This window comes from Eucyclogobius newberryi, unplaced genomic scaffold, assembly GCF_026437365.1.
Source record: "Eucyclogobius newberryi isolate DKJ021-1_F unplaced genomic scaffold, fEucNew1.0.hap1 SCAF_12, whole genome shotgun sequence".
Taxonomy (NCBI): domain Eukaryota; kingdom Metazoa; phylum Chordata; class Actinopteri; order Gobiiformes; family Gobiidae; genus Eucyclogobius; species Eucyclogobius newberryi.
This window is the reverse complement of record NW_027315746.1, coordinates 8,264,430-8,278,225: the sequence shown is the minus strand read 5'-3', so window position 1 is coordinate 8,278,225 and position 13,796 is coordinate 8,264,430. Positions and strand designations below refer to the sequence as shown.

The 13,796-nt window shown below is 45.7% G+C and overlaps 1 protein-coding gene across 3 annotated transcripts in view; it reads left to right on the top strand.

The window, feature by feature from the left end:
- Positions 1–545: 545 nt before the first annotated feature.
- The window catches only part of LOC140356020 (receptor-type tyrosine-protein phosphatase mu-like), a 362,562-nt gene continuing 349,311 nt past the window's right edge, over positions 546–13,796 (top strand). For all 3 annotated transcript variants that reach the window (XM_072440712.1, XM_072440711.1, XM_072440710.1), the window contains exon 1: positions 546–704. In XM_072440712.1, the coding sequence (XP_072296813.1) occupies positions 632–704 (73 nt within the window). In that variant the 5' untranslated portion in view covers positions 546–631. The remainder of the gene's footprint in view (positions 705–13,796) is intronic.

Genomic DNA, 13,796 nt, shown 5'->3' with positions numbered 1-13,796 from the left:
CATTTACCAATATCTGTTAAAAAAAACGGTTTACTTTTGACCCTTAAAGTACATTTTTACACAGGTACTTCAATACTTTTAGTTAAAGGCATATTATGTAACTTTATGGCGGTGGAAAGTTAAAACCATACGTTGGAGCATTCTCCATGACGATAAATACATTCTATACTCAATACTGTTTCCAGTGTCCACAGCTGCTCCGCATCAGCGCAATTGGATCCGCGCTGCCGCTCCCTCTAGCGGCCACAGCGCGCTCCTGCAGCCCCCGCACACACTCCCGGACCTCTCGCCTCCTCCTCCTCCTCCTCCTCCTCTTCCTCACACTCGCAGTTCAGGAATCAGGACTCACTCACTCACTCACTCACTCACGGCTCTCCTCCTCCTCCGTCTCCAAGTCTCCACTTCCAGCACTAAAACCCCGGGAGAGGCGCGCGCGCTTGTACCCCGCGGACACCCACAGCCTCCCCACATTTGGACGAGCAGCAGCGCGCGCGGAGAGGTCGGTCGGGAAGGGAAACCAAAAAGGAGAAAAGAAAGAAAAGGAAAAAGGGAAGCAAGTTTAGGAGACGAGTCCGCAGCAGTTGAGTTAACCCCGCGACTGGGGGTTAACGCGGCTCCAGCCTCCGACGTCATGGATAAAGTTATCAATTGCCTCTTGGCCGCGATGACCCTTTTGCTGTCCGCGCGGGGTGAAGTTTTCAAAGGTAAAACGTGCATCTCCAACGCTTTTTGCTGCGCAGTTTGAACTTGTCGCCGATGCCGTTTCGATTGCGCGCGTTGTTTGCAGAGTTTAGGACGTGGTTGGTGTCGGTTTTTGACCCAGGAACGTGACCGAATTCCGCGCGTAACGAGCCGCTCCGTTCTTTTAATTGCGACGGCGGCGCTGAGCAGGTGCGCGTCGCGGTCAGATTGACCATGCAAAGTGCTCCCACGTTTTCTCTTTACCCCTTTTACCTTTTTTACCTTTTTAACTTCACCTTGACAAGTTCTGGTCCGATGTGATTGACCTGAGAGAGACGCGCTTGACCCGTTATATTCGCTTTTACGCGCGATAACGTCTCAGATCTGTGATAAAGGTGAACTCCGGGTGAACTCCGACAGTGTCCGCGTTGGTTGTGACAAATTGCAGTCGCCCGCACCTCCAAAGCGGCGCGGGTAATCGGTTAAGATGAACGGCGTGACTCGGATTTGTGAAGAAGAGATGTTTTCCCCCCCCCGTGTTTTTCTGAGTCCGGAGGCGCTGGAGTTGAACTTGCGCGCGTCACAATGTGCCATGGCTTTACTTGACTTTGATTGTAAAGCAGGCAGCCACTAATTGCACCTATAGATTATTTGAAGATTGTTTTTTTATTATAGGCTATGTCATGATACGAGGTCAAGTTAATAAAGTTGCATTCTAGCCATGTCTTTTGGTCAATTTGCGTGCGTAATGCTGATTTAAAAAGTGTGCGTTTGCTCTGAAATCTTAACTTTGCCATGCATTTATTTGAATCTAGTTGCATTTACGTGTTGCAAGAAGTAGATTCTGTGTTTAATCTACATTTGGCAAAGTTGATCCAGTTATTGATCATGCGTAAAAGGGGATTATACATATTATACATGGCCACGTTTGACGTTAACTTGACATAACGGTCCGCTTTCTGTTCCAAATGGGCTTTTTTGTGCCCACTCTTTCTTTCTTGTACGTCGCGTTGTTGCTTTACCCCTCTGCGTGACCTTGGTGCTTCAGAAATCGGGAGTGAATCGTGACATATTCATTGAAACGATTCGTATGAAGTTGAAGCGCGTTTCACCTTGGCCGCTTCGCCCTCCGATGCGCCCGGCGGACTTAACATTCCCCGCGCTGCACCCGGAGGGGCCATTTCGGGTGAATTGAAGCATTATCTATGTTAAAAAGGTGCATTAGCCCACATTCACCCGTGCCAATCGATTCCTGCACAACGGGAGTCCCACTGGCAGAAGTTAGATGGAAGTCACGTGAAAAACAGTGACGGGTTTGATGCTTTTGGTCGTGAATTTGATGTCACTGATGGTCAGGATCAGAATGGGTTTATTGCAATTGTCAATGAACAGAATTCACAAACATAGAAACTTGTCTTGGTGATTCTGTGCAACATAAAACAAAGGGCAATGTCAAAAAGAGGAACAATTTAAATCATGGAGCATTGTCAATAGTTCAAGATGTCATTTGACGCTTATTTGCAGGTTTCTAAGTCAGAACAAAAGATCTATCAAATGAAGTTTCTGGAAAATGTTGTCTAAATTGTGAGTCTGACTAAATTATATTCGACGTTTTAAGTTAATAATTTATAGATTTATACCACTTTGCTGTATAAATCTGTGTCTATGTGTTTTTTTTTTTACTGTAAAGGGTTTTAAAATGCTATCACGTGTTTAAAATTGAGATTGAAATGTAAAAAACCCGTATGGCATGCTGTTGTTTGTTTGTTTGTTTGTTTGTTTGTGGTTGCGGTGTCTGTTACACGCAGATGACGCTGAGTGCACTTCTCTCTGCGGCCTGTTGGGGGCAGCATGGCTCACATTAAACATGACACAGATGAGGCTGAGGAGCCCGCTTCACTTCTCACAGGAGCTGGAGCACCACCGCTTCAGAGGAGGTGGAACTTTAGACACACATCCTTTCTCCAAATACATCACGCACCTGAAATATGTACGCAGTATATATTTTTTGTACACACTATATCCCTAGTGCCGGTCCGACATTGCTGTTTTTAGATCAGTAAATATTAGTTACGGATTACAGTTCCTTTTATTGATCTGTTTAAAATATAAGTCGGTGTTGATGGGTATTGACTTGATACACAATTACACGTGTATTTCAAGTACAAACACTGAATAAATAGTCGTGTATTGTGCTCAAGACGCTTGGATTGATAAATATCGCGCAGCTTTGTGTTTTGGAGTGGATTTACTGCATTTACTGTCGACCACGATCGTCTCACCGTATTTTCATTGACCGTTACAGGTAGAAATGTACTCGTCACTCAGCTCGATTATGAACGGTGGGAAGTCATATTTCAATCCAAAAAACTGTTTTATAATGGGCTTCTTTACTCTGTGAACTTTACACCTTTTAAAATCCTGCTAAATTCGGAGTGGGCGATATTGGCGACAGTGAATACCGCAGTGTATCTACCTCCATGGCGATATTGAGACGATATTATGGCAACGCACCTGACGAGTCTTGGTGTCACCGCTATAACACGATAAACGATACTTTTCTGCCGTTCGTCATCACGAGCAGGTTTTATTTCGTTCATCGAGTTACGCTGCACGTTTCTGCCGTGGTCATTGCGAACGAGCCTTCGCGATGCACTCGACACTCGACATCTTGCCAAAACGACAATTGTAATTCTGTTTTCGCGCCTCTAAAAGTGAAGTTCGAGTTCCCCCGCCCTCCTCCTGTGCATCAGAGCCTCGTCCTACGGTTATCTCAGCACCGCGTCTGGTTGTTAAACAGTCGCAGTCGATACCGGGCCCGCAGCTCTCTCCCAGTCCTGTCCATTTGGGTGTGAATCCGATCAGGCCGGCCCCTCCCCCCCCCCAGAGCCCCGGGGGGCGCGTAGCTTCATCAGACCGGCCCGGGCCCCCAGCGGCATCGAGGCCGTCGATAAAAGTGCTCCTAATTGCGCGGGTGCGAGCGTAAATATGTAAAACCGAGGAGGAATCGATCGGACGCGTTTTGGCGCCGGATTAACCACGAGTCTGTGTGCGAGTGCGGGTTTGTCACGCCGCGTGGGGACCGAGGCGGTTCAGGTGGTCTGGTATTCGGTAGTTACGGGGACTTGGGCAGGTTTTAAAGGATCTGCTGCTCGTTTTGAAAGCTGCACACTCTGAAGTGAATAACGATAGATGACGATAATCGGACAATATTTCTCGTAAATGTCTTGTTTGAGGTTCAGCTTTTGCACGAAACGTAAAATGGAGCCACAAAAGGGCAGAATCGTACCCTTTTTTTGGAAAATGTAGACGTTTGTCTCTTTTTGCTCATTTGTAATCATCTCATTTACAGACGATGCACTCAATATTCTAATTATGCATTTCTACGAAGCAACAAGTGCGACATTTCTACTATATTTCCCACCTCTACGATTGAATCTACATTGGTTAAAAAAAACTCGACTTCAGAATATCCATTTAATGTTAAGTAGTATTGACTCTTTCAACTTTTCAAGCTCACTGGTGTAGTAGATTTGTTTCAACCAATGAATAAGTAAGAACTGCACTGAAAGTAAGTGGAAAAAACGCACTCCATTATATTGCAACCAGTAAAAAATGTATAAATATTAGACATTTCTAACCCTCATCACTACATATAAGATAAGATGAGCCTTTGTTTGTCCACACAATGGGGAAATTTTGGTGTTGCAACGCAAGTAGGTACAGAAGTAAAAGAACGGATAACTTAAAGGAAGCTTTAAAAAACACTCTTGATAGAAAAACTCTTGTAGACAAAACCTCTCATTCTTAATAGGGAATATAAAGAAAAAAATAAAAGACATAAAAAGACAAAAATAATAATAATAGTGGCAAAAGTAAATGCACTTATTTACAGCAGTTATATGCACATGAATATGACATTATTGCGTATGAGTATGATAGTATCGCACATGATTCATTCAAATGTATATATTCATCAAACTACGTGAGAACAATAACATAAAAGATGGAAAAAAGCAAAGGATTTATCAGGTTTAAGTCGGGGTGATAATATACTTGTGCCCACCAGACTCACGAACCCTGCATGTTTTCTGTGCGTTTGTGTGTGTGTGCGATGGCGTTTGTGTGTGTGTGTGTGTGTGTGTGTGCGATGGCGTTGTGTGTGTGTGTGTGTGTGTGTGCGATGGCGTTTGTGTGTGTGTGCGATGGCGTTTGTGTGTGTGTGTGTGTGTGTGCGATGGCGTGTGCGTGTGCGTGCGTGCGTGCGTGTGTGTGCGTGTGTGTGGCCGGAGCAGCGCGCGGCAGAGGCATTTGTTGTGTAGCGATAACACTCGATGTGATAATTAGATCAGCGCAGAGTAGCACTCCTCTGGCAGCTGCAACCCGATCGCGCCGAAATCCACTCGGCTTTTCATTTCCACGACATCCAAAGAACCTGCACTTCACGAGCGCAACACTTGACACACTTCCCGTTACCGGCATCGGCACTGGATGGAGTTACACGGCGATGATCGACGGTAGATCGGCATAAACGCAGTCGCAAACCGAATAATGTCTTGATCTTGAGTTGGGTTCGTGCTTAGACGGTTTCAAGTGCGATTTTATTTATTGCTAACATCAAAATATCACGATAAACGGTCATATTTCACGCCACAGAATGCAAATAAACCCTTCTATAATTCTACAATATCTTTGGAAAACCTGAACCACAACAAATATGAAGCCAAATCAAACGTGTCATGAGTTAGTTTGTCGTAGAAGTGGCTTGTTCGACTCGCTAAAGCTCATTGGTCTTGGGCGGGACCTTTGTTATTATTTTCATATGGCGCCCCCAAAAGATGTGACCAAAGCGATTCAAAGTTTGGACGGGTTGGTTGCTCGGTGTCTTTTATAGTCGTATTAATTATGTTTTGCATTGGACTTTGAGTAATACTTCGCTGGAGGATTATGACTTTTAATCGTCGTCATTGAACCACAAAAATTGTCAAATGTCTGAACCCAAATCCTGCTTTTACTGGCAGTGGATTGTCTGTGCTTGGTTTAGACTTGGTTTGGACCTGGTTTAGACCTGGTTTAGACTTGGTTTAGACTTGGTTCAGACCTGGTTCAGACCTGGCTCAGACTTGGTTCAGACCTGGTTCAGACCTGGTTCAGACCTGGTTTAGACCTGGTTCAGACCTGGTTCAGACCTGGTTTAGACCTGGTTCAGACCTGGTTCAGACCTGGTTCAGACCTGGTTCAGACTTGGTTCAGACCTGGTTCAGACCTGGTTTAGACCTGGTTCAGACCTGGTTCAGACCTGGCTCAGACTTGGTTCAGACCTGGTTCAGACCTGGTTCAGACCTGGTTCAGACCTGGTTCAGACCTGGTTTAGACCTGGTTCAGACCTGGTTCAGACCTGGTTTAGACCTGGTTCAGACCTGGTTCAGACCTGGTTCAGACCTGGTTCAGACCTGGTTCAGACCTGGTTCAGACCTGGTTCAGACTTGGTTCAGACCTGGTTCAGACCTGGTTCAGACCTGGTTTAGACCTTGTTTGGACCTGGTTTGGACCTGGTTTGGACTTGGTTCAGACCTGGTTCAGACTTGGTTCAGACTTGGTTCAGACTTGGTTCAGACCTGGTTTGGACCTGGTTTGGACCTTAACCGTGTCTTGATCTTGAGTTGGGTTCATGCTGTGGCTAGACGGTTTCAAGTCAATAAATATATATTGCTAACATCAAAATATCATCATATTTCACGCCACAGAATGCCAGTAAACCCTTCTCTAAATCTACAATATCTTTGGAAAACATGAACTGCAACAAATACGAAGCCAAACAGTTTTTGTCATGAGCTAGTTTGTCGTAGAAGTGGTTTGTTCGACTCGCTAAAGCTCACTTATGACCAAAGCGATTAGAATTTTGGTTCGCTCAGTGTGTTTTATAGAGCTGTTGATTAGGTCTGCAATGGACTTTAAGTAATACTTCGCTGGAGAATTGTGACTTTTAATCGACGTCATTGAACCACAAAGATAGTCAAAAGTTTTTCCGCCAAAGTCTGAACCCTAATCATGCTTTTACTTGCAGAGGATTGTCTGTGGAGCTCTCGATTTATAAAAAAAAAAAGAAAAGAAAAAGTTGATCATTGACTATTAGAAATGACAAAAAATCTCGTTTTCGATTTTAAAGTTCGATTCACCGCACAGCCCTGTAACTATGATCTACACTAGCGGAACGGGGGCTTCATTTCCTGCAATCATTTGAGTAACTTTTGCGAGTCCTCCAAAAAACAACCTTCCTCTCCCGTTCTCAGGTAACTCCGATTTAATACAGTCGATTACAAAGAGGAGTCCTGAAGCGTGGCAGTTTCCTTTGTGCGCGCCAGCGAAGAATGAAATTAAATATGCACGTTTTTCATGATGGCTTTACCGCGTCGGAAATAAGTGTACCCAGGTGATTGATGATCGCACAAAGCAAAGAAAGTGAGGCGTCAAGGCTCTCGGCGCGTTTTTTATTCTGATGCTAATGAAGTGGCGAGGAGCACGTCGGGTTTGCTGGAGTGTTCAAACATTGCGCTACACGTGTGCGAGAGGAGACAACACGCGGGCGAAGTCTACCAGGAGTGATCAGGAGGTCTTTTTTTTAAAACCGCAGGCTACTTTACAAGCCGCTGCCGTAGCTGTCCGTCTTTATGGAGAGGTTTGTTTGAAGTGTGAGGAGAAAGAGTGGCAGTCCAAGTCCAGGACGTCCAAGGAGAAGAACGGGAATGCACCGGTGTCATGCATAATATTCACTTTTAATAATACTTGTACCTTTTATGAACTATAGACAACTGGGTTTGGTTTACTTTGATATTCATTATTGGGTTAGTCCTGAGTTCTGGACCACACTTGTTTGCTCTTGGTGTAGTCCTGGACTGGCTCTTAGAACAAGGTTAGTCCTGACTAAGACTTGATTTAGACCAGGTTTTGAGCAGGGTTGGACCTGGCTGACTCCATGTTTAGTCCTTGTTTAGATCTTGCTTGAATCAAACCCGTCTTAGACCTGTCTTAGACCTGTCTTAGACTTGTCTTAGACCTGTCTTAGACTTGTCTTAGACCTGTCTTAGACCTGTCTTAGACCTGTCTTAGACTTGTCTTAGACCTGTCTTAGACCTGTCTTAGACCTGTCTTAGACCTGTCTTAGACCTGTCTTAGACCTGTCTTAGACCTGTCTTAGACCTGTCTTAGACCTAACTGTGCCTGCATGAGGAAATGATTGAAGTCACAGACTGGCAGCCATTATAGTCAGTCTGTCCCAGGGCAGCAGTGATGTGTTTTCAATGTGAAAACCACCTAATTTTGGTTCATCACACCTATTATTTTTTTTGTGATTAATATTGTGACATGAATAATCACAATTATCGATTAACCGAATAATCCTGACATCCCTTTCCCTGTTACAAATGGGTGAAATGATGTAGAATATCACGATATTGGTCATTTCTCTTTTTTCTCGGTGACACTGTAAAGGTCTTTTTATGTCAGGGCGGCGTCAGGTCCAGTGCGCCCGGTGTAAAATGGCGAGCGTCCAAAGTTTGTCTGATTGTGGACGAGTGGAGCAGGTTAGAATCAGACTCCAGATGCTGTTCGGTCTGAGTGCAATCAAGGTTAAACCACCCAGAGACCACAAGTTGTGTCCATCAGGCCACGTCTCATTGGACAGGTGTGATTTGAGGTAGACTTCAGTGAGAATTTTCCAAAGTTTGGACTTATCGTGTTTTTTGGACTGAACAACACATTTATATTGTGACTTGATTCCCCAATTAAGGTTAAAAAATGTAATGTAATGTTATTAATGTAACGTTGCCTAGATTAGAATAGATCATCATGATTTTTAACCTAACGTAAACATTACAGCTCTTCTTACTGCTGGTCTCTTAAGTGTGTCCAGTGGTGCTTTTTCTCCATAAAACTACTGTATGTGAATGACCAAATTGTAAGTTTCTGCCTCCTTCTGGTTGTAAGCAACATTTTGAGGACTTTTTTTTATTTCAAAGGTAGAATTTTTAGCCGGGCTGCATCAATGAATTGACTAATTGTGACTGTTGTCTTAGTCGGCGTCGTCTTAGTCGTCGTCGTCTTAGTCGTCTGCTTAGTCTTCGTCTTAGTCTTAGTCGTCGTCTGCTTAGTCGACTTGGTCTTAGTCGTCTTAGTCGTCGTCGTCTTAGTCGTCTGCTTAGTCTTCGTCTTAGTCTTCGTCGTTGTCTTAGTCGTCGTCTGCTTAGTCGACTTGGTCTTAGTCGTCTTAGTCGTCGTCGTCTTAGTCGTCTGCTTAGTCTTCGTCTTAGTCTTCGTCGTTGTCTTAGTCGTCGTCTGCTTAGTCGACTTGGTCTTAGTCGTCTTAGTCGTCTTCGTCTTAGTCTTTGTCGTTGTCTTAGTCGTCGTCGTCTTAGTCGTCGTCTGCTTAGTCGACTTGGTCTTAGTCGTCTTAGTCGTCTTTGTCTTAATCGTCTTAGTCGTCGTCCGCTTAGTCGTCGTCTTAGTCATTTTCTTAGTCATCTTCTTTATCGTCGTCTTAGTCTTTGATTTTAGTCATCTTCTCTGTCTCACTTAGTTTTGACTTGTTAATTGCTCATTTTTAGGAGTTAAACTGGTATAAGTCTGTGACTCATAACGGTGCACACTCGCATACACCAGACTTGACTTGGTTTTAGCCTCTGTTTTGCCCACTTTCCTCAGTCTGAAGTGGGCCACGCGTCCCTAAAAGTCATCCGGTTCCGTCTCGGTCGGCTCGTCCCCAGAGCAACGCGCCTCTCCACGCCCCAATCATTATCCTGTGATTTTATTTACATTCTTGAGAGGCTGCGGCGGTTTGAAGTCGATCCGCGAGGCGTCGGTGTGTTATCCATCTGAATGATAATTGGCCTCGAGATGTGACTGTTTTTGAAAGATGCTGGACAAACACAGAAGCACTAATTATACAGAGAGCGAGAGAGAGAGAGAGGGAGATGGAAAGAGAGAAGGGAATAAAGGCTAATGAAGCACACACGCACTGGCAGTCTAATGAAGAGAGAGAGAGAGAGGGAGAAGGAAGCGAGAGAGGGAGGAAGAGAGAGGGTTAGAGGGAGAAAGGGAAGACAAGAGCAAGGGAAAGGGCTGTAGGGAGAAATAAAGAGGGAAAGGGGGAGGAAAGTAGATGGGGGGAGGGAAGGGGGGGAGGTTGAGAGAGGGAGGGAGTGAGTACAGGGAGGGAAGAGAGAGAGGGGGGAAATTGGGGTGAAACAAGGTGAGAGTGGGGAAAAAGCATCGAAGCGACTGAGGGAGAATGTTGGAGAAATGGAGAGTGGACAGGAAGGATTAGAGGGGGAGATGCAAGAAGGAAGGAAAGAGAGAGGGAAGAGGAGTGAATGAGAGAGAGAGAGAGAGAGAGCGCGGGGGGAGGGAGAGGAGAGAAGTAAAGGAAAAGTGACAATAAGACAAAGTAAAAGAAAATCATGCTCCAAGATACTGGCAAGAAGTGTGAGAAAGAGGGAGAGCGAGGACAGGGTGGTAAGTATGGAAGAGGGGAAGAGAGTGAAAGAGAGAATGAAAAAAGAAAGAGAGAGAAAGAGATATGGGGTGCATAGGAAGATGGCGTGTGATAACAATTGGGAAAAGGGGGGAGGGAAAACTTAAAAGATGTTGAGGGAAAGGGATGGTTTTAGAAGTCGGTGCGAGTGAGAGAAAAAGAAAGGGAAGTGTAAAGGAGAGGGCTGTGGAAAGAAAAGAGGGGAAAATGGGGGAGAGAGTGAAAGCGATGGAAGAAGCCGAGAAAAAGAGATGGAGCGGGTGAGAGGAAGGAAAGAGTCAGCGAGTGAAGGAGGGAAAGAGTCGGCGAGTGAAGGAGGGAAAGAGTCGGCGAGTGAAGGAGGGAAAGAGTCGGCGAGTGAAGGAGGGAAAGAGTCGGCGAGTGAAGGAGGGAAAGAGTCGGCGAGTGAAGGAGGGAAAGAGTCGGCGAGTGAAGGAGGGAAAGAGTCGGCGAGTGAAGGAGGGAAAGAGTCGGCGAGTGAAGGAGGGAAAGAGTCGGCGAGTGAAGGAGGGAAAGAGTCGGCGAGTGAAGGGGGGAAAAGAGTCGGCGAGTGAAGGAGGGAAAGTGTCGGCGAGTGAAGGAGGGAAAGAGTCGGCGAGTGAAGGGGGGAAAGAGTCGGCGAGTGAAAGAGGGAAAGAGTCGGCGAGTGAAGGAGGGAAAGAGTCGGCGAGTGAAGGAGGGAAAGAGTCGGCGAGTGAAGGAGGGAAAGAGTCGGCGAGTGAAGGAGAGAAAGAGTCGGCGAGTGAAGGAGGGAAAGAGTCGGCGAGTGAAGGAGGGAAAGAGTCGGCGAGTGAAGGAGGGAAAGAGTCGGCGAGTGAAGGGGGGAAAGAGTCGGCGAGTGAAGGGGGGAAAGTGTCGGCGAGTGAAGGGGGGAAAGAGTCGGCGAGTGAAGGGGGGAAAGAGTCGGCGAGTGAAGGAGGGAAAGAGTCGGCGAGTGAAGGAGGGAAAGAGTCGGCGAGTGAAGGAGGGAAAGAGTCGGCGAGTGAAGGAGGGAAAGAGTCGGCGAGTGAAGGAGGGAAAGAGTCGGCGAGTGAAGGAGGGAAAGAGTCGGCGAGTGAAGGAGGGAAAGAGTCGGCGAGTGAAAGGGGGAAAGAGTCGGCGAGTGAAGGGGGGAAAGAGTCGGCGAGTGAAGGAGGGAAATAGTCGGCGAGTGAAGGAGGGAAAGAGTCGGCGAGTGAAGGAGGGAAAGAGTCGGCGAGTGAAGGAGGGAAAGAGTCGGCGAGTGAAGGAGGGAAAGAGTCGGCGAGTGAAGGAGGGAAAGAGTCGGCGAGTGAAGGAGGGAAAGAGTCGGCGAGTGAAGGAGGGAAAGAGTCGGCGAGTGAAGGAGGGAAAGAGTCGGCGAGTGAAGGAGGGAAAGAGTCGGCGAGTGAAGGAGGGAAAGAGTCGGCGAGTGAAGGGGGGGAAAGAGTCGGCGAGTGAAGGAGGGAAAGTGTCGGCGAGTGAAGGGGGGAAAGAGTCGGCGAGTGAAGGAGGGAAAGAGTTGGAAATAAAGGGAGAGCGAGGGAGTGGAAAGAGTGGGAGAAGGGGAAGAAGGGATAAAGGAGGATAAGAAAGCAGGTTTGAGAGACGGGGTGGGAGCAGAACGAAGAAGAGTGTAAGGTCAAGAAAACGAAGGAAGGGATGAAAAGCGAGAAAACGTCGACAAAAATAAACAAGTGAACGTAAAAACAAGTTTCCTCCGCAGTGTTTACAGTGCGTCGTCGTAGGCGGGCGGAGAAAACGCACTAATTAATGCTCCAAGGGGCTCAATTGTCACTAATGTGGGGGGAGCGGAGGGGAGGGGCTGGAAACGGAGGGGAGGGGCTGGAAACGGAGGGGAGGGGCTGGAAACGGAGGGGAGGGGCTGGAAACGGAGGGGAGGGGCTGGAAACGGAGGGGAGGGGCTGGAAACAGATAGAGAGTCGGACAACTTTGGTTGGTTAAGAACGACAAAAAACGTGGTGAATTTCAAGTTCTATTTAGGAAGTGCTAATCAGGAAGAACTACGGTCAAATAACAGACTATTACTACTACTACTACTAACTACTAACTACTAACTACTAACTACTAACTACTACTAACTACTACTACTAACTACTTCTACTGCTACGACGTCATGTGATTATTAAATTGTGACTGTCATTGTTATCAGTAAATATTGGCATATTATTGTGGAGGGGAAAAAAAAAGGTGAATAATTTACTTTTTATTTTAATACAACTCAAAACTCGAGTTCAATACCAAGAACGATTTCTAGTTCTCGATACTGAATACTCGTGAAAAATGCTCTCATCGACAATAGACTGACATTCTGGGTTAAAACAAGAACAGTGGTGTCTTTATTAAGTCTTATTTTGGTTTTGATTAAGCTCAAATAATTCTAAAAACGCACATTTTGTCAATGTTAAAGTGATTTTATAATTTTTTTGATACTAGTTTTAGGATCGATTTTATATTATTTGTATACTTTTGACAACTCAAATATGGCGTTTCACATCAATAAATTAGAAGTACTGCTGAATTCCCATTAAAAAGTAACAAAATTATAATAATGATAAATTAAAGGGGCTTTGAGCGTCTGGAATGGCACAACATAAACCATTATCATCAAGTTTTGTACCGGAGTCTTTTACCTTTGGTCCTCCGTCTCTCCCTTTATACCCTTTACCTGGAATGTTCCACAGTATGACATTAAAGTTAGTTTGGTGGTAGAGAACCTGTGGCAATTATCATAGTTCTACTTCTGTTAAGTTGCAGTTTTGGAAGATGGTTTGAAAAATAAAAGTACAGGAGGCAGAGCTGACACTGAATCCCTCTGTGATGTCATCAATGTGCGACGTGCCGTGGAAAACACACTTTACTCTTAACTGGCACTTTTCTGACAGTTTAAACCATCATTCAACAAGATAAAGGTGTTTTATGGTATTATTGTTTGTCAAATCATAACTGTTGTGTCAATTATATGGATTTTGGCTCTTGTTTACGGTCTGGTTGCTAGGTAACAGCTGTGTACATACCTTTACCTATGTCGCATTTGCTGCTCATGTCCAACCAGGAAGTACAATTACACACATTTTGATGAAATGCATCAGTCCAACCTGTCAAATAGACTTTAAACTTCTTTGTTTTTATGAAAACAAGGCGGTGATGCAGCAAGTTACAAGTCAGATCTGTGGAGTGGCTGGAGAGCATGAGAATGTGATGTTTTACAAGTTATTTTTGAGCAAAGCAACAACACTTCCATGGCCTGTGCGCCTTTACAAAGCTGACTAATCTTGAATCTAAACGGCCTGTTCATACCTTCCCCTTTTCCTCCTCCTCTTCTTCCTCCCTCCCTCCCTCTTCCTCCCTCCCTCCCTCTTCCTCTTTTTCCTTCCTCCCTCCCTCCCTCTTCCTCCCTCCCTCCCTCTTGCTCCTCCTCCTCTTCTTCCACCCTCCCTCCCTCCTCTTCTTCCACCCTCCTCTTCATCCACCCTCCCTCTTCTTCCACCCTACCTCTTCTTCCTCCTCTCCTTCCTCTTTCTCCTCTTCTTCCTCCCTCCCTCCCTCCCTCCTCCTCTTCTTGCTCCCTCCCTCTTCCTCCTCTCCTTCCTCCCTCTTCCTCCTC